Source organism: Sorex araneus, chromosome 6, assembly GCF_027595985.1.
Source record: "Sorex araneus isolate mSorAra2 chromosome 6, mSorAra2.pri, whole genome shotgun sequence".
Classification (NCBI taxonomy): domain Eukaryota; kingdom Metazoa; phylum Chordata; class Mammalia; order Eulipotyphla; family Soricidae; genus Sorex; species Sorex araneus.
Window position 1 is genome coordinate 12,162,679 of NC_073307.1, and position 19,504 is coordinate 12,182,182.

A 19,504-nucleotide genomic window follows, 5' to 3' on the forward strand; every position below is an offset into this window, starting at 1 on the left:
ATAAGTGTTATTTCTAGCACATCCTTGACATTCTTGTTCAATGAGGATTTTCTACTCCCCATATCTCCTCTCCAGGGAAGTCAGATTTTGAATCTTTAGAACTGAACTGAAACTCTTTGCTTCTCCAGATTTCCAGAGTGGCATGTGTTCTGAATTCGTGTTTGGATCCGGGCACGGGGATCTTGAGAAGCATGCCTTCCCGGTTTAGTCTGATTTTCTTCCAAGGCTTCACCTTCCTCTTGTTTGCCCCTGTGTTACCTTTGGTGGAATTTCCTGCTGTTCAATTCACACACACAAAAGCCAATGATTCTTATCACCTATCCCCTTTGCTGTTAGTCCAGTAGTAATTAAACCTTAAACACACAATTTTTTAACATGGTTATTAAATAAAAATACATGTAAGCTACTTTTAATGCCCAAGTGCAATATTTACATATAGGATGCTCTGGTACAGTGTCTGAACTAAAAGCTCAGCTTTTATTTTTTTGTCCACATGGTATCGTTTTTCACTTTAAAGAATGACTTTCCATTGTGGTACGGATACAAAATGGAATACTGCTCAGCTATAAGAAAAGATGAAATCTTTCGCAACCAGGATGGAACTGAGACCATAAATCTAGTGAAGTGAGCCAAGAGGAGAAAGATAAATAGTAAATGATCCCACTCATATGGAAAGTATAAAGTAACAAAGTTAGGATGTAGATAGCTCCCAATAGGGAAAAAAACCCAGATAAGTCCTTCAAAATTGAAGACACTACTGAGGTTTTGCAGGGGTCAGCGGTGGGAAAGATATCTGTACTCTGATGATGGGTGTAGTATAGAAACATTGTAAGACTAAAATGTGATAATTAATACTGTTGTAAGTCATGAAGTCTCAGTAAAAAAACAAAAAGAACTTCAGGGCTAGGGAGTTGGCTCAGAGGGCTAGAGCGTCATTTGTCAACCATTGGTTTGAAAGCCAGCACCAGTAAATAGAGCACCAACTACAGTCTGTCTATTACATTGGCTGTAACTGCCAGTCCCTGGGCTGATTTAAATGATCACCTTCAAAACTTTACAGGTCAGGTCCAGGTTTGTTGATGAACAGAGGTTGAGAACATATGCAAGGAGAGCATGTGCTTTGCTTGCAGAAGTCCTGGGTCCAATCCGGCACCTCATGTTCCCCTCAACAATGCCAGATGTGACCTCAAAAAATAAAAAAGAATGACTTCCTGATAAACTATGGTTATACAGACGGGGGTACTCAGCAGATATTTTCCAGACAAAGAGCAAAAAACGATCTGTCCCTTCAAGAAAGTAAACAGTGCTTGAACGCCCCAAGGAAAATTAGAAACTTGTGTGTGTCGAAATGAATTTGACAGACTAGAATGTGATAGAGATTGCCAGCGGATGTGAAGGTGTGTGATTTTATACATTGCATAAGAATGTGTTGACATTGGGAAGACCTACATTACTTAATGAATCAATAGTTTATAAATTACTAGTGCATGATGTAACATAATTGTGTCTGAGTAAAAGTCCATTTCAAATGCAAAGTAGTCTGATGTTAATATAATCAAGTATGAAAAGTTTATTGTCAAAACTGGAATTCTGCAGTGCAACTTTAGAAACTACTACGTGTTGTGTCTGATATAGTATAAAAGAATAATATCTAACATTAGATTATGAAAATATTTCTTTCCAGATGTGTTTTTCAGTGAGATTAGATCTTTATACACTTTAGTCAACACAGTGTAATACAACAGAATGATTGCAAAAGAAGGGCAAGAGGAGCTGGAGTGATAGCACAGCGGGTAGGGCATTTGTCTTGCACACAGCTGACCTGGGTTCGATTGCCAGCATCCCATATGGTCCCCCGAGCACCACCAGAAGTAATTTCTGAGTGCATGAACCAGGAATAACCTGTGCATCAATGGGGAAGGGAAAGAATCCAACTATCTTCTCTAAAGCCCAGGCATTAAAAAAATTCATGGAAATAGAAAGCAGTGTTGCAGTTCTCACAAAATCATGTTTTGAAAAATAGTTATTTTAAATAAAATACCCTATTACATTGTCAAATCAGCTTTTCTATTTTAAAATAGATAGACAAAAAATAGGTAGCTTTTAATTTCTAACACACTAGATACCAGGACCCACAAAAAGCGAAAGATTTGTGAAGCCTTCAATCATTTTTTAAGACGTGGCCCCTAAGACTAAAACATTTGAGAATGTTGCCGTAGGTAGTACTCGTAAATACTGAAATTGCATAAATGAAATTCAAGGGGACTGTAAAGTTTTGAAGGTGATCATTTAAATCAGCCCTTCTCCAAGTGGGTACAATCCTTGGTTATTATAATCCTTATTTATTACAACTTCTCTTGCCCTCTCACCAGCTAGTTTGGCTTCTTCCAAACAGATCTCTCAGAATGTCCTATGGTTGAAATGGTGGAAACTATCTCAGTCATTTGAAGAAAACTTTGTCAAAGTATTTTACCCTCATTCCCTATTAACGTAAATGTTCAGTGCAATCAACTTAATGTTCTAAGATGAAAAGAACTGGAATATGGGGTCAGAGAATAGTACAGATGTTAAGGTGTTTGTCTTGCATGTGACCTAGCCCAGTTAGATCCCTACAACTTATGGTCTCTGAGCTTGTGGTCTCTGAGCTTATGGTCTCTGAGAATCACCAGAAGTGATCCCTGAACACAGAGCCAAGAGGAAGAACTAAGCATCATCACCAGGTCTTGCAAAAACAAGAAAAAAATTCAAATATTTACAGATGTGTACTATTGACATTTCTTTAATTAAAACTTCTGGAAAGATTTTATGTGATTTGGGGATATAGCTTAGCTAAAGAGAATTTGCCTTGCTTGTGTAAGCAAGGTTTGATTTCTAGCACCACACAAAATATTTTATGTAATTCTTTCTACAATGTAAATATGATATTTGTGCATTGTGTATGACAACAAGACATAGAAGTATAAAATGGAGGGAATTCATTCTTTCTTCTAATAAAGTGATTTCCTGAGAGACTAAATGCCTTGTAGTGTGAGTTAATAACAGATATAGGATCTTAGCTAATAAATTCATAACATTTTGAAGAAAAGAACATGTTATTTTTTTATAAGAGTGGTATATACTCTTTTCATTTAGAGGAAATTTATACTTGATGTCTATCTTGTCTATAGTTTAATGTATGTGAAATTAAAAAGAAAGTTCTTTGCCTTAATTAATCAAATATGGTAAAACTTCAGATGTCTTTAACTATGGAAAAAACACACAATATTTCAAATGAATTAATTTTCAAATTATGAAAGATACATTTGTTATCTGTAACAAAGAAATTTCAATATACTCACCAAAAATGAAGTATTTGGAACCTCAAATTATAATTCTAATAAATATCATGTTTTATTAAATATGCCACATTCAGTTTTCTTTTATAGAGTAAGTTCCATTTTAGGTATTTGGGATGATATTCTTTCAAAATATATCATATGTTTCACACATCTAGTTAGTCTACTACGGGTGACTTAAACATTTTAAGTGAGTTAGGACAATGGTTACTCATGGCCATGACTTTCCTTGCATACAATAGAATATGAAGTTTCATGAGCAGAAAAGGTTTGTTTTGTCGCAGATACCTCTACAGCAGTGCTCTGGGGGCTGGAGTCACTTCCAGTGGTACTGAGTGTGACTGTGTGGGCCTGAAAGTTTGGCACATGGCCCAGAAATGCGGGACCATTTGACTGGGTGGTGCTGGGGGCCACCAGGGCTACCCCCAACAGAGTTGAGGCTGTGGAGATACAGTGCCAGCGACAGGTATGCAAAGCATGCATGTCGCCTCTCTGAGCTATCTCCCCAGCCCTGGGGCAAGGGTTTTAATAATTTCATTTCATCCTGATTTTTTGAAAAATGATTCTCACATATTTTAAAATTTTATCTTTTACTCTCTTGCTTGGAAGTTGTATTAACTAGATCTTTTCTTATGTTGGTTGTACATCAGTCTCCATGTCCCAATTTTCTGTAACCAAATAGAAAATCCTATTAACATTATGTCCAGTGAAGTACACTGACTGAGAACAAGTCCCAGACAAAGTGATGGCCAGAAGTTGGAAATGAGATTTATGTTTTTCCTGTATTTTCCTGTATTTTGACTGCTCAAAGGACTGTCAAGCTTACTTTAGGTTCTCTAGATCAGCATTTGTCAATCAGAGCTTCCGAGAATATCCTAAGGGGGCCACCAAAGAAATTTATGTAAGTGATGCACCAAGGTAGAAGACTAGAGGACCAACTGGGAGGACAGGGGTAAAGGAAAGAAGCAAGATTGGAAGGGAACCACTCTGGGGAAAGGGCTGAGAGATACTCCTCCAGGTAACTGCATTTTCACTACATCCTTAATTATTCTTTTACAAATAGTTGTATATGTTGTTAATAAGTATAAGCAGAGATTTGAGGGGATCTACGTAGTTCTATTTCTGCTCTCTTTTCTGAATAACATGTTCTGTTGACACAGAACATGTCCTTAAATAAACTTATAGACTATAATATGCTTTTTCATGAGCTTTATTAAAATCAAATTTGTTTCATGTTCTGTGTCAGTGTTTATAAAAAGAGTAGCCTACTGCCTAGTGCCCTCAGTGCAGCCTCTCACAATTTAACTCCCCCCAACCCCCCGCCACCCAACCCCAGAAAAGAGACAGCTGGGAACATAAACTGCAAGGAGGTGGTCCAGCAGTGTTTTCTTCTGAAAGAGCTGAAAAATTTGCATTCTTGGGAAAGGAAGAAGAATACCATTCCATATTTGTCCTTGTTAGTTTTCTAACATTGTGGGCTACTTTATAGAAGCTCATAGTGTTCTGTTGCAGCCTCCTTTCTGCCTGTGGAATCACATTGGTATGTAGCTGCTTAAGCACACAGCCCCGTGGATTAGGGTCCTCATTCCTGTCAAAGTTATTTGCTCTGGGAAGCTCTCCAAAGTCGCTACCAAGAGTACTTTCTGCTTTTATGGTGACTTGGTTCCTAAGCACAATTGAAATTTTTCAGAAAGAAAACTTTTTGTCCGTTACCTAGATAAACATTAGTAGGTGAAAGCAGAATAGCTCATAGTCTTCAAACCCAAACTCCATATGAGACTGGGCTACAGAGATTGAATTGAGGTACTGCTATAAAATAGTGGAGGTGCCCCCCCCCCAATTCTAGCATTTCACCTGTACCTTAATTTGAACATGTGGGTTAAGATTGAGTTTTAGGTCAGTGGGTGGTTCCCAGAGTCAGGAGCTGGGAGGGGCCCCCTGCCTCCCCAATAAAACACTAACTTTCAGGATTTAGACAGTTTGTATCATTGAATACCTTATTCCCTTTGTAAAGTTTCCCCTGCTTTCATGGAGTAAATATGCACTTTTCAGGAATCATCTATTCTCCTCAGAGAACCTTTTCCTAAGACAGTGCTGCATGTTGATGATCGCCTTCCTTTATTCCTTATAAATTCTCCATGAGGCTTCTACTTCTCTCACTTTGAATTCCCATTGTGTACTTACTCTGTAGTGTTTTCTGAACTCCTTTCATCCTCCTTGACTTTTCACTCTGCCCTCTTTCTTTCTTTTTTCTTTTTTTTAGCTAATGATAATCTCATGCCGTGTGTTTGGGTTTGGCCTAAATTCCAGCCGTGTTTCTCCTGTCTGTCCTGAAACATCAACATTCTCAGTCTTCCCTTTTTATGTATCTGAGGAAATAATTGTTCCTTTTCTTCCTGCCGTTGTTGGTCCGTAATTCTCTCATTCTGCATTATTCAGTAGTTGGGTGGTAATTTTCAGAAAAAAAAAAAAAAACAACACCTGGGGCTGGAGCAATAGCACAGCGGGTAGGGTGTTTGCCTTGCATGTGGCCGACCCGGGTTCTAATCCCAGCATCCCATATGGTCCCCTGAGCACCGCCAGGGGTAATTCCTGAATGCAGAGCCAGGAGTAACCCCTGTGCATGCCAGGTGTGACCCAAAAACCAAAAACCAAAACAAAACAAAATCTTCTTTAGTATCTTAGTCAGGCAGGACTTTAATAAAGATGTACAGAGGTGTTCAAAGATCTGGAGGGAAAGCTTTGAGGAGCACCTGAGAAAGGACTCGGACCAGTCCTGGAGCACCGGCTCTTCCGAGGCTGGGAAAGGCGGGCCTCACGGTGGCCTGGCGGAGCAGTGCCGGAGCTGCCAATGAGCTGTTGGCTCCAGTTCTACACCAGCAATATGAGGTTCTCACCGGGCAATGGAGGCCTCACCAGCAAAGAGGAGGCTTCTCCTTGCCTAACTCAGTCCCACGTACAAGTTTCTTGAAGTTTCCAACACACTGTCATATTGGAAATACGACTGCCCTATGGCTATCCAGAGTAAGCACCCCGTAGTTATATACCCAATTCTGTGAATGCTCACGTCCCTTATATCAAGGGGTACAGCTTTGCAGGTGACCTAACCTCATTCTTCTGCACACTTTATTTATTTATTTATTTATTTATTTATTTATTTATTTATTTATTTATTTGGTTTTGGTCCACATCTGGCAGTGCCGTGGCTTCTGGCTCTGTGCTCAGGAATCACATCTGGCTGTGCCTGGGGAACCATGTGCAGTGCCAGAAATCAAGCCAGTGTTGGCCATGCGAGGGGAGCATCTTACTCTTGTACTATCTTTCTGTCTCCCCCTACCTGTGTACTTTAAATCATAAATATGTATATATGTACACATATATACATATATAGGTATATATCAGTGCCTGATACTATGCAGATGTTGTGTAAATGATTGTCATGCTGTATGTTTAGGCATAATGACCAGGAGGAAATATACATATTTAGCACAGATACAGCCTAAATAGGGTAAGTGTTGCCATGACTGCCATGGTGGGCTGTCGGTGGGCCCCAGTAGGTGAGTCCAGAGGATGGCTGTGTTCTGCACCTAACCCCCAACTAAAGGAGAATCTTAGACTGTAACTTTAGCTTGTCAGTTTTTCCAGTATGCCAGAGAAGGCTGAAGGAGTTGGGGACACGGGTGGAGCAATCCTGGAAACTCTTTGCTATAGTTTTACCCATGGGTTGCAGATGACTTTCGTGAAATGGAAAGGAATGAATGAGTGGCATCGAAAGGGAGCTCTGCTGCTTTGTTGTACCACATCTACAACTTGAGGGTGTGCCCGCTGAATTAGGACTGATAGAAGCCTCCCATGAGCGAGCACCTGTCTGATAGAGAACTTACGTTTCTCTCAGGAGATCCACGCAGCAGTCATCCAACTGGAACCCAGTTCCATTTGGTCTGCATGGCGTGGGAAATTAGGTCAGTGAACCGTGGAGCTCAGCTGGAGTGAGGAATTGCTCTTTGCAGGAAAAATCTGTCCTCACTTCCACCCAGGTTCTTGACCGATTCCTTACTTCCCCTGTCAGCAATGAATTTCAGGAGAAGGTGGATAGTGAAGTAAAGTTTTATTTAGTAGGAAGGAAGAGAATCTTGAAGTCAGCAGACACCCTGGGCTTCTGCAGAGGGAAGCGAGCCCTGAAAGGCTTTGGGGATGGGGTTAGAGATGGAAATTTCTCATGAAACCTTGGCCTGCAGATTTCTGTAGACGGAAGAGTTAATCAGGAGTATTGTCATAAAAGAAGTGCTTTGGACTTTCATTTTCTTATCAGACTTTTGTTTCTGTTCAAGTGTCTCCTCTCTGGCAGGGATCCAGACTTCTCCAGGCCCAGTACTGCTATCACTTATTGGTCTCGGTTCTTGTGTCCATAAAATGGGTCTAGCTTTAATGCTTTTAACTGCTTTTGAGCTAGTAACAGAGCAACTTTTTAAAATAACATCTTGGTTTTATTTCTCCCCAAGAATTAATTGCCCACCTCCTCCCACTACACCCTCATCTGTCTGCCTGCTTCGCACCGACTTTTGGCTAACTCAGTTATTAATTATATTTCTTATCTACCATATATTGTAGATATTTCCCCAGTCTTTGCTTTTTGTGTCACAGTTTTAATTGTTGCACTAAATTCCAAGGTAGTTATTGCTTGCTTCCTATAACAAATTTTTCCTTAGGTTGTTGTTTCTCTTCCATTGTATTCTGGTGCTTGTTGTTTTCTTTTGCCTTATCACCCTAAAACTATTCTCTGATTCTCTGCTATTGCTTTTCCAGAGATATTGTACAACTGTAGACACAAATTCCCAGCTAGTTAGGAAATCATCTTTGGTACCTGTATAAACCCCATTAGAGCAGTGGATTGAGTCAGAACCTGAAGAGGAAACCCTTTCTGTTTATTTATTTTTTATTAACATTTTTGTATTGTTGTGGGGAACACAACCTGGTAATGCTTGAGGACTGTCAGGGCCACATATGCCCTGTGGTGCTCAGGAGGCCATGGAATGCTGGATATTGAGCCCAGGGCCCCACAAATGCAAAGCATGTGCTTTACTTAAAGTTGGAGCGCATGTCTGACTCAACAGGAAGCCTTATGAGAGAAGGATTTTTCTTGTCTCCAGAACTTATATTTCCATCATCGTTACTCTTGTTGGTGTAGCCCAGTGATAATCCTCACCTTTTCTCTGGTCAGCTGAGGAATTCAGATCAACTTAGGACTCTGGGTAGCAACCAGCCCAGGTAAAGGAATGCTTATTAAATCCTGTGTCAGAGATAGGAGGGACATTTGGACAAAGGCCTGAATGGAAAATTGAGAAAGCACTAAGGCTTCAGAATGTGCTTCTAGAGCAAAGATCATCAAATTCTGGCCTCATCTGTGCATTTTAGGTGAAGAAGCTTTTTTTGAGTTCCAATTTTCTTATTATATTAGAAGGTAAGAACAGACCATTTGCATAGGTATAAGAGGAAGTGCATTTATTTTTCTCCTTAATGAACTGGATAAATTATGTAAAAGTGTAAAAGACTTAGGATAATAAGTATTAATTAAAGACAAACCACTGATATTTAAACATTTGTGTTATGGTGCCACCTGATAAATAGGATTGTGTTCTTTCATCTTTAAGTTATGAACTACATACTTATTGAGGAAAATACATAAAGTAATTTTCAGTTTTCATCAAAATATTTTAATCTCTATGGCTTTACTTTTACTTGTAATTTAAGATCATATCTCTGATCCTCTAGCCTGATGCTGATGACTACATTTTATTGATTGAGAGTGACACAGGGTAAACAGTGGGCTGGATTTATGCATATTTTCTCTTTCCATACATTCTAATAGCTATAGTAATGGGATTTAAGTAGGATATTGTCTTTGTTCTGTCACTTACTCTAACATCTTCCCAGAGGACTTGTCAATGAATATGCATACAAATACAACCTACGAGACAATACTTTGTTTCACAGAGCAAAATGACGGGATTGTTCTGCCACATAAATAACATAAAATAGTTTGAGCACAAAACTCACATCAGATATAGACTTTCTTTTCGGTTCTGGAAGATATGGAAATTTAGTACTAGTAAGAGAATAGAGTAAGAGTTTTATTCATGTCAACAGAGAATTACTGTAATTCTAACAGCACAGTCAACACTCATTTCTGTCTTTGTTTTTGTTGTTTTGGGGTCACAACTGACTGTGCCCAAGGTTTACTCCTGACTACACTCAGGGATCACTCCTGGTGTAAGTCAGGGATCTAAATGTGGTGTGGGGCCTCAAACTAGAGTTGACAACATGCAAGACAAATGCCCTCCCTGTTATATTATCTCTCTGGCCTCTACTTTTCTCATTTCTATGAAAATAATGTTGGTAAATTTTGCAGAGGAGCTCTTTTTTTTTTTTTTTGGCTTTTCGGGTCAAACACAGCATTCCACAGGGGTTACTCCTGGCTCATGCACTCAGGAATTACTCCTAGCAGTGCTCAGGGGACCATATGGTATGCTGGGAATTGAACCCAGATTGGCCGCGTGCAAGGCAAACGCCCTACCTGTTGTGCTGATGCTCCAGCCCCCTAACTTTTCATTTTCACTTGGTTGTAGTAAGATAATTTTTTCCTGGATGAACCAAGAAGTGGTAAGAGTGGAGCATAATCCTTAGTAAATATTTACACTAGCAGTATTTCTGTTCGTCATGTAGTCTGATTAAATTGAGAGATACTGAGAGGAAATGAGGCACTTTATGGAGAGAAATGTGCTCCTCTGCTTAGAACATTATAAGTGGAATGAAGTCCCAAAGAAAATCACATCGCATGTTCTCTTAAGTATGTTGTACCAAGTGATGGTCTGAAAAAAAGATAATTACATTCACGTTAGGATTTGTAACAGATCATGTCACAATGTTGACTGTTTTTCGATCTCTCAACAATAAATTATACATGATGCTTAGAACTGAAAGAGGGAAGTGGGGGATGTAGCGCACCAGCAGAGCACTTGCTCGCGTGTGTGAGGCACCGGACTCTAATCATTGACACCAGAATTAATACTAATTAAGGGCAAAGAAGAAAAAACGAAACCTCATTGCTCTTCCCCAGCACTGCTCTATGGAATGAACAGGCAATAAAGGCGACTTTACTCACGACCTGTGACCACGGTTGTCATATTTCTCCTCACTCTCCTCACCATGGACATGGTAGAGAGTTGAAAGGACTGACTCGGGAGCTAGCGTGCCCAGCCGTTAAGAACATGTTCTTGGTTCAGGGAGATAGTGCAGCAGTAGGGTGTTCTCCTTGCACATTGCTGACCCAGGTTCGATCCCCAGCACCCCTTCTGAGTCCCTAAGCACTACCGGGAGTGATCCCGGACTGCAGAGCCCGGAGAAAGTCCCAAGCAGCACCCACCGTGTGGCCCCAAAACTAAAACCAACCAACCAACTAAACAAACAAAAACACTTGCAAGTTTCAAGTTCTGTGAGTTTAAGCAGAGTATTAAGAGTTGAGGTTGCTGGGGCTCTGCAATGCTGATAAGCACCCACCAAGGCCACCCCAGAGGTGCGTGGTGCCTAGGGGGACTCTACAGGTGGGTCAGAGTTCGAACTCAGGTGTGCCGCCCTGATGACTGAGCTCTCTCACCAGCACCAATGGCGGCCCACTTAAACATGGACAAGTAGAAGTACATTTGTGTTTCTCATTGGGTAGCAATATAAATAAGTTATGCATGGGTGTAGGGCTCAGCATGTAAGTGTTCAATAAAAGTAAGTCAATAATAATCATTTGTAGTATGCCTGGGCTGGAGCGATAGCACAGAGGTTGGGTGTTCACCTTTCACGTGGCCGACTCGAGTTAGATTCCTCCGCCCCTCTCGGAGAGCCCGGCAAGCTACCAAGAGTATTGAGCCTGCGCGGCAAAGCCTGGCAAGCTACCCATGCGTATTACATATGCCAAAAACAGTAACAATAAGTCTCTCAATGAGAGACGTTACTGGTGCCCACTGGAACAAATTGATGAGCAATGGGATGACAGTGACAGTGACAGCAGTATGCCTATTGAGAGGCATAATTAATGGGCTTGAATTTTTCATCGTTAACTCATGAAATCTATACTTACCAATCAAAAGAGTGATAAAATATCATTTTTCTAGCAAGCTACCCATGGCGTATTCGATATGCCAAAAACAGTAACAATAATAGGCCTCATTCCCCTGAACGCGACAGGGACGAATGGAGACGTTACTGGCACTTGCTCAAACAAATCGATGAGCAACAGGATGACAGTGATACAGTGATACAATAAAATAATGCCAAGTATAATTTTCAAATATACTAGTATAAAAACTGAAAATAAGTCCAGATCTTTTCAAACATCTTACAGACAAAGTGCCAGTGTTTTACCTTTTCTCTCACTAATCTTATGTTCCTTTCATATATGTGCATGTGTTCATATTTCTGTGTGTGCATAACTATGATATAAATAAGTAAAGGAAATCAGTGTGTGCATAAATATGATATAAACAAATAAATAAAGGAAATCGGTGCATCAGTGCATTTTTATTTGAATAACAGACCTTTCATGTGAGTGTGTGTATGTGTGTGTTTTTGTGTATGTGTGTGTGTAGTGGTGGCGGCAGCAGCTGAGTGGGGGAGGGGGTGAAGGGGGCAGGAGCACACCAGGCTCTGCTCAGGGCTCTTGCTTGAGCTCAGGGGGCCATCGGAGATGGCAGGTGTCGGCCTCATGCAGGGCAGTCCCTTTAACCACTGCACTACCTCTCCAGCCCTCACTAGTTTGGGGGGCACTGCTAATGAATTGTCCATGTATTATAAAACTTAATGCATTATTGCGCCCCCTTAGTAATCATCTTGATAAAACAGAGGCATTAGCTTTATGTTACACTTTAGGAAACAGAGACTTAAGGGCATACGTTCAGACACTAGTAAGCTTTAGACTCACATCATTAAAACCCTCTGTTAGAGTTGGTGACCTTTTCCTTGATGACATATATTTTATGAATCTAAGACTGATGGCCTGGCAAGCTACCTGTGGCATACTTGATATGCCAAAAATAGTAACAATGACAGTCCTCGTTCCCCTGACCCTGAAAGAGCCCCCAATACACCATTGGGCTACACTAGCATGCGACAGGGACGAATGGAGATGTTACTGGCGCCCACATAAACAACGGGATGACAGTGATAATGACAGAGACAGAACTGATGGCCTAAGGAAAAGGCTGGTTGATACATTCACTGACCACTAATGATTTGGGTGTCCAGACCTACTGTTATTATTACTAGCATATTTCACATTCACAAATAAGATTTTTTTTAATTAGGATTTTTACTCATGTGTATGATACTGTGCAATTACAGAAAAATTTTAAAGTATATAATTGCAAACTATATAAGGTAAGGTACCTATAAATATGTACCCTTCACATAATACAAACAAAACCATGCTGGAGAAGTGAGCAATTGCAAGGAATATATGTGGGGATAAATTCTGCACTGCCACATTTATTTGTTTTAGTAATCAGATAAAAAAAATAGAGAAAGAGTAGCCCTTAAGAAAATTATTTCGGTCAGTTCAATGTTAAAATATTTAACATGGGTCCAGAGGGAAAAAATGTCTCCTGCTGTTGAGATAAGTGTAAAAGGTCAGCGAAATACAACAGCAGTTGATTCCTTAAAATGGATGCTATGGAGGAATGCTACGGATTCCTATGCTTAATTCGATATCATTTAAATATTTTCTTGACAAGCATCATGATGAAATATTCTTTCCCCTGTTAAGCAGTACCTTATTTGAATGATGGATTGACCTGATAAACTGGGAACTTATTTTTTCACCCTACCTCCCTATTAAACACTTTTTTTTGAGGGGGACTTAGTTTTGAAGGATTGAATTTCCATTTGCCTCTTAAAAAATCAGACAATTTATTTCTAATAAAGGAACTCTTTTCCTGTAATTTGTTTTCGGGGATGCAGAATATAATGATATCTCTTTTTGTGAAGAGAATCCCTTTTGGGCCCCCAAAGGGTAGATTTTTCAGTCATATTCCAATACATCGGACTTCACTCAAGAAACATGCTTTATTATGTGCTTTAAAACATGCTTTATTATGAACCTGATCTTGTTAAAATACATTTAAATTAATTAAATGTAAAAAATAGCCCTATTTAAATGTTCATTGTTGAATGTTGTTTTATTCTTTATTTTGTCATAACTTTCGTGATTCTCTAATTAAAATATGTCTTGCAATAAAAAGGACAGCCCATTTATCTGGCAGTTAGATAGGTAAGCCTCAAATTTAGGAGAACATTTGCTTTCTAATTGCTCTTACTGCTTCCTTATATCCTTGAAAATAATTGAGTTATTTACTTTTGCAGTAAATTAGTTATTTAAAAAAAATAAAGGAATGAGATTGAGTTCTTAGTAAAGGGAAAAATCTTTTCCAGGTTATGATTTATAACAAAAGAAGAATGAATCTTGAAATTTGAAATTATTTCAAAATTTAGCATGTCATCACTTTGCCATGTAATAATGGTACTCTTTTTGTTTTCAAGACTGTCACTCAAAATGTACTTGAATACATGAACTTGAAAACTGTATCAGTCAATATAGTAGAATTTAATACCTTAGCAAAAATTGGTAGGTAGCTGTTAGTGATAAATTGAAATGTACTTCACCCAGAACTGAATCTGGAAATGAATACATTTTTCAAGCTGCCTATATGCTTTTGACTGCTCCTGACTCAGAGAAAAAAAAAATTTTTTTTCAAAATCACTCTTCTTAAAATTCATTCTAAAAATAGTGACCACACCTAGAGCTCCTTGGGGGCTCCTAGAGCCAGGCCAGTGGGCAGCTACTTGCAAATGCCAGGCAAGTGCCCTGTCACTTGGGTTATCTCTCCAGTCCCAGGATTCAGAATTTTGATTGTTATAGTCTGAGTGGGATCACTGTGGCAGAAGAATATCTAGAATAATGTCTCCTTTTGGAGGAGGCATTGCTCCCAAATGGAAGCCACTTCTGTCACTACTCCATCACCCGGGCCAGTGGTATAATGCCAGGCCTGAGGACACGGTGTTGCTCAGGCCCAGTTGTGTAGGGACATTAGGACCACGCTGCCAGTGTTCAAGGCACCCGTGCTACACAGTGGTATGCAGGGGCAAAATAGAATTTTTAAAGTGGTCTTGAAACTGAGACTGACTAAGACTTGGATCAACAGAAATGGGAACTGAGGGGCCTTGGGGCAGGGGCTCTGGGAAAGTGGCCTAGAGGGACATTTTCATTCTGGAGGGGGCTATCAGTGTACTACTCTGCAACTCTAAAATAATAGTTTCTGTGTCAAATTAGGATGCCTCGATTTAAAAAAGAAAATAAAACAGAAGGAAGATTATATGATCATGATGCGTGTTTCATTGAGAGCTAACTATTCAGCTCACATGATAAAATGAAGTCGGAACCCATTTGTTTCACTTAGGGTCCCTGCAGGAAATAGGCAGCCTGCTCAGAGGTATAATTAAAGACTTAATGCTTTAATGTAACTGTAATGCAATGTTGGGAGTAAAGGCAGGCAGGCTGAAGCAAACCCACAAATGATAATGAAGTACCCAGAGAGCAGGAAGCTCATTACCTTCAGGCCCGGCAGTGCAAGCATTCAGCATGTGTCGCTGGAAGATAACAGGAGGGCAGGCCTGGTGGACGGCACCTTTGACAGGGGCCCGGATTGCTGAGAAAGAGCGCCACGGCCAAACTGTGGCCCAGTGGGTTCGGTCAGGAAAGCGTCTACTTGGTCTCTCATTCCTTTGTTCTTTGATCTCTTCCTGGACACTTCCTTTGACTCAGTCCACCCTGGAGCTGGCATGCATGGTCACCTGCTCAGCGCTCTCTCTGGAGGCCACTCATCTTGCTGGCCCAAAGCAGTGTCCTGGAGGATGGGGAGTTGGGTGTAGCACTCAGAGGAAGAGGCAACAAGGCATGTCCCCATAATCTTAATACATAGGATCTAAAACTGCAGTTAGTCCTCAGGAAGGAGCTGGAGCGAGCTGAATGCCTCTTCTTCCAGGTCCTACAGGCTCTCCGCTAGGTATGCAGTCTTCGCTTGTTCCACATCGTCCTCGGCTGGAATTTGACCGTGTCCATATAGCAGGACCGTTTTTCTTTTCCTTAAAAAAACAAACAAACAAAAAAGATAATCTGTTCTGTGCATGCTGTAGTTTACTGAGCACCATGTCTTGAATTTTTGATTGAATCCAGGATATTTCTCTTTGACTTAGTTCTTCCTCTCAGGGCTGCATGATTTCCCCCTTTATTCTGGGGAGGCTTTCATGAGTACGTTGAACTGTGCAGTTCTCTCCTTAACTCCATCACTCTGTCTCCTTCAGTGCTTGCCTCAGCAGAGCACAGTGCTCTGGCCATTTTAATTCAGTGGGAGACATCGCTTTCTGATTGTGGTCAAGCTTCATAAAATAAAGTCATTGTTTTTCATACACATTAACTTAACTGTTTTCCTCGGCAGTCTCTAGTCTTGTTATGATTTGTGGAGGTGAATATCAGCGCCAGTGATATTCAGAGGCCACGCCTGGCATCGTGTTGGGAATTTGGGTGACCACGTGGTACTGGGGGTTGAACCCGGAGGTCCCTTGTGCAAAGACCCCTCGTGCAAAGCATGCTTTCTAGTCTTCTGGCCAACTTCCTCCACCTCTCTAAATATTGTCTTATTTCAGTTCCTGTGACATGGATTTACTTTGCCCTTTTTTGTTTGCTTACAGTGCTATAAATTAAATGATGACCTTAGGATATTTGATGAAAATATGTGTGAAACAAGGGTGATATGTGTCCAGGATGGTATGACAGGGCTAGAAGTTGAATTTTAAATCAGAGCTGAGGTGATAGTTTGGAGATATATCTACCTCTCCCTAATCAAAAGACAACAAAGATGGTAACATGTTATTTTAGGGAGGGGGAAAGGAGCACTTCAGGCCGTGCTTGGGGGACCATAGAGTGACGGGGATTGAACGTGGAGCATGCCAAGCATGGACCCAGCCCTTTGGGTCATTTTCCAGGCCCTATGGTATGAGTTTTTCACTGGTTGCATGACTTGACTCTTGTCTTCATGTTCACTCAGATTCGAAGCCAGAGCAAAGCTTCCGGGTCTGGACTCTGCGAGGGAGATGAAGTGGTTTCTATCAATGGAAACCCCTGTGCAGACCTCACCTACCCGGAAGTCATCAAGCTCATGGAGAGCGTGACGGACTCTCTCCAAATGCTCATCAAAAGGTACAAAAGATGCTTTGGACTACATTTTCTCCTGAAGCTAGATGGGAACAGCTATCGCTTTTGTAGCATAAGTTGGCATTCAGAGGGAAGTTGGAGGTGCTGTGTAGAAGGTATCGTTTAATAGAAAAGCTGCAGAGTTTGAAAAGTAGCAGTTCTGATCAACTGAATTTTCTGGTTAGATGAGAATTAACTTGAACATCATTGCTTTAAAATCTTCTTTGAAAATATTGTCTATTTATTTGTTAATTGGTTTGGGAGACATACCTGGTGGTACTCAGGGGACCACATGGGGTGTTGAGCATCGAAACTGGGTCAGCCAGGTGTCAGGCAAGTGAATGCTCTTGCTGGAATCAGAAAATATTAAATATTTTTAAATGAAAATTCTTTTTTTTTTAAAAAAATGATAATTCTTCTTTTTTTATTCTTTTTGGGTCACACCCAGTGATGCACAGAGGTTACTCCTGGCTTTGCACTCAGTAATTACTCCTGGTGGTGCTGGGGGACCATATGGGATGCTGGGAATCGAACCCAGGTTGGCCGCATGCAAGGCCCTACCCGCTGTACTATCGCTCCAGCCCCCATTTGTTTCTTCTTTAATGATACATGTCTTATAATGCACAGTTACTTCAATTAAAAAAATATTTGCTTATCAAGCCCAGTGTTGAAACCCTTAGAGTCCTATTTATTCAGAATGGTGCTGTTTGCTTCTGAAAGGAAAGACAACTGGAGTGCTGCCGAGTGCAGCGTTCCAGCCAGGGCCGTTACCGTGTATAAACCTCTGAGGTATTTGAAGATTTCTATCTCTAGGAGATGTAATCACATTCCCAAACGAGCAAAGCCTTTTCTAGTGCATTTCTTTTGCCTTTTTTAGTATCTTCACTAAGTTAATGAGGCCAGTTTCTCTGGAACACACTCATACTCTGAGACATCCCCAACAAGTTCTTGGGTTTTGTTGTTGCTGCTGTTACTTTTGCTTTTGGGGGGCCACACCCAGCAGAGCTCAGGGGTTGCTCCTAGCTTTGCACTCAGGAATTGGTTCTGGAGGTGCTCGGGGACCAGGTAGAATGCTGCGTATTAAAGCTGGGTCGGCCACGCGCAAAATAAACGCTCTACCTGCTGTACTATCTTGCCGGCCCTAGGTTTTGTTTAAATTTTTATGTTATCATTGGGAAATCATCAGTGATTTAAAGCTGACACATAGGGACAGATTTGTACTCAGAATGAAATGACTGGTGTCTAATGTTCCTTTAAGTGACTGGAATAGGATATAATTAATTTTCTTTCAAGTATTTACACAGTTAGGGCTTGGAAAATCACTCAAATTGCTGAGAGCAGGTTCTGTAGGCAGAAGCCCCAGATCCTAACCCCAGTACCGTGTGATCTAGCAAGCAACTGAACCAGGAGTTCTCGTTGCTCATCAATTTGCTCAAGCAGGCACCAGTAACGTCTCCATTGTGAGACTTGTTGTTACTGTTTTTGGCATATGAATATGCCAATATGCAGGGAGCTTGCCAGGCTCTGCCATGCGGGCAAGAAACTCTTGGTAGCTTGCTGGGCTCCCCAGAAACCTCTAGGTATAACCCAAAAGCCCCACACAGAAACGTATTTGCAGTTATTAATTGATGAAATTAAAAAGTTCAATCTCAGAATTAGCCCAAACACAGGCATCATCATCCATCATCATCATCATCATCATCATCGTCACCACCATCATCATCACCATTACCACTCTCTAGATGATGGACTTGGTTTTCTTTGATTTCTATATTTCTCTCACACATAACAGTCATCTCTTACTGGAGGATAAGTGTTTTACTTTTCCTGGGCTACTTCCCAGAGATAGTTGGGTCAGGGTTTCTTAAAATACACCTTTAAAATGGGCCAAGGCTTAAGAAAGTTAGTACAGCAGGCAGAGTTTTGCCTGACATGCAGCTGACCTGGGTTCGATCCCTGCAACCCTGTGTGGTCCACTGAACCTCTCCAGGAGTGATCTAAGAAGAGTGATCTTTGAGCACAGAGCCAGGAATAAGTCCTGAGCACTGTGGGGCATGGTCCAAAAGGTAGGGGAGAAGGAAGGAGGCCAGGGTCATATAGCTCTGGTACATAATATATTTTTGAATGTTTGATGAAGTCTTGAGTTTGATTTCCAGCACCACCACAAATAATAAAGACTCTTTAACATTAAGTCTCTATTAACTTAAACTTTATTAAAATGTTTTGTAATCATCACAAATCAATTGTGAAATTGAATATGTATGTAGATAGAATGGAAATGAATGTCTTAAGATTAAAGACCTTTACCTCTAGTGTTTCTATGAATTTTCCCCCCTTATTTATATTCATTTAACCAAGGCTACTAACAAAGGTTAACATTTACCTAACAATTTGCCTGCTCTACAGTCTGTAATACTGGAATAAATTCAAGCTACTCTCTTCTTAGCATCATAATTGATTGCTAACATAATTTGAAGTGATTTAATCTACTTCCATCCTCAGGCTTCCTAAATTAAAGCTCTCTGACCTTTTATTACCCTCAAATTCAGTTGCATAGAGTGTATTTATCATTTTATATACAAGAAAGATCTAATTTGCTGTCATTATGTCTTTAAAATATTGAATAATAATATTTTCTGTAATACCAGAAAGCCTTACAGATTACTTGCAGAGAAAGCTGCATTTCATTTGTTCCTGTTTGTTTTTGTTTTGCTAACTGCATTTGAAAATGAAGTTAGTAATAATTATTATGAAAATTGGTCTAAATTCTACCATCAAACAAATCCTAAGGTAAATTTCCCTAGTGGAGCAGAAACAGGAGCTTCCTTCCTTCAACTGATAATCCCGCATAAATTAGGGTGAATTTTGAGAGAGCAGA

At 40.4% G+C, this 19,504-nt stretch overlaps 1 protein-coding gene across 3 annotated transcripts in view; it reads left to right on the plus strand.

Annotated features, from left to right (window-relative positions):
- The window catches only part of SYNPO2 (synaptopodin 2), a 177,839-nt gene that overhangs the window by 119,725 nt on the left and 38,610 nt on the right, over positions 1-19,504 (plus strand). For all 3 annotated transcript variants that reach the window (XM_004612723.2, XM_055143374.1, XM_055143375.1), the window contains exon 2: positions 16,481-16,632. In XM_004612723.2, the coding sequence (XP_004612780.2) occupies positions 16,481-16,632 (152 nt within the window). The remainder of the gene's footprint in view (positions 1-16,480; positions 16,633-19,504) is intronic.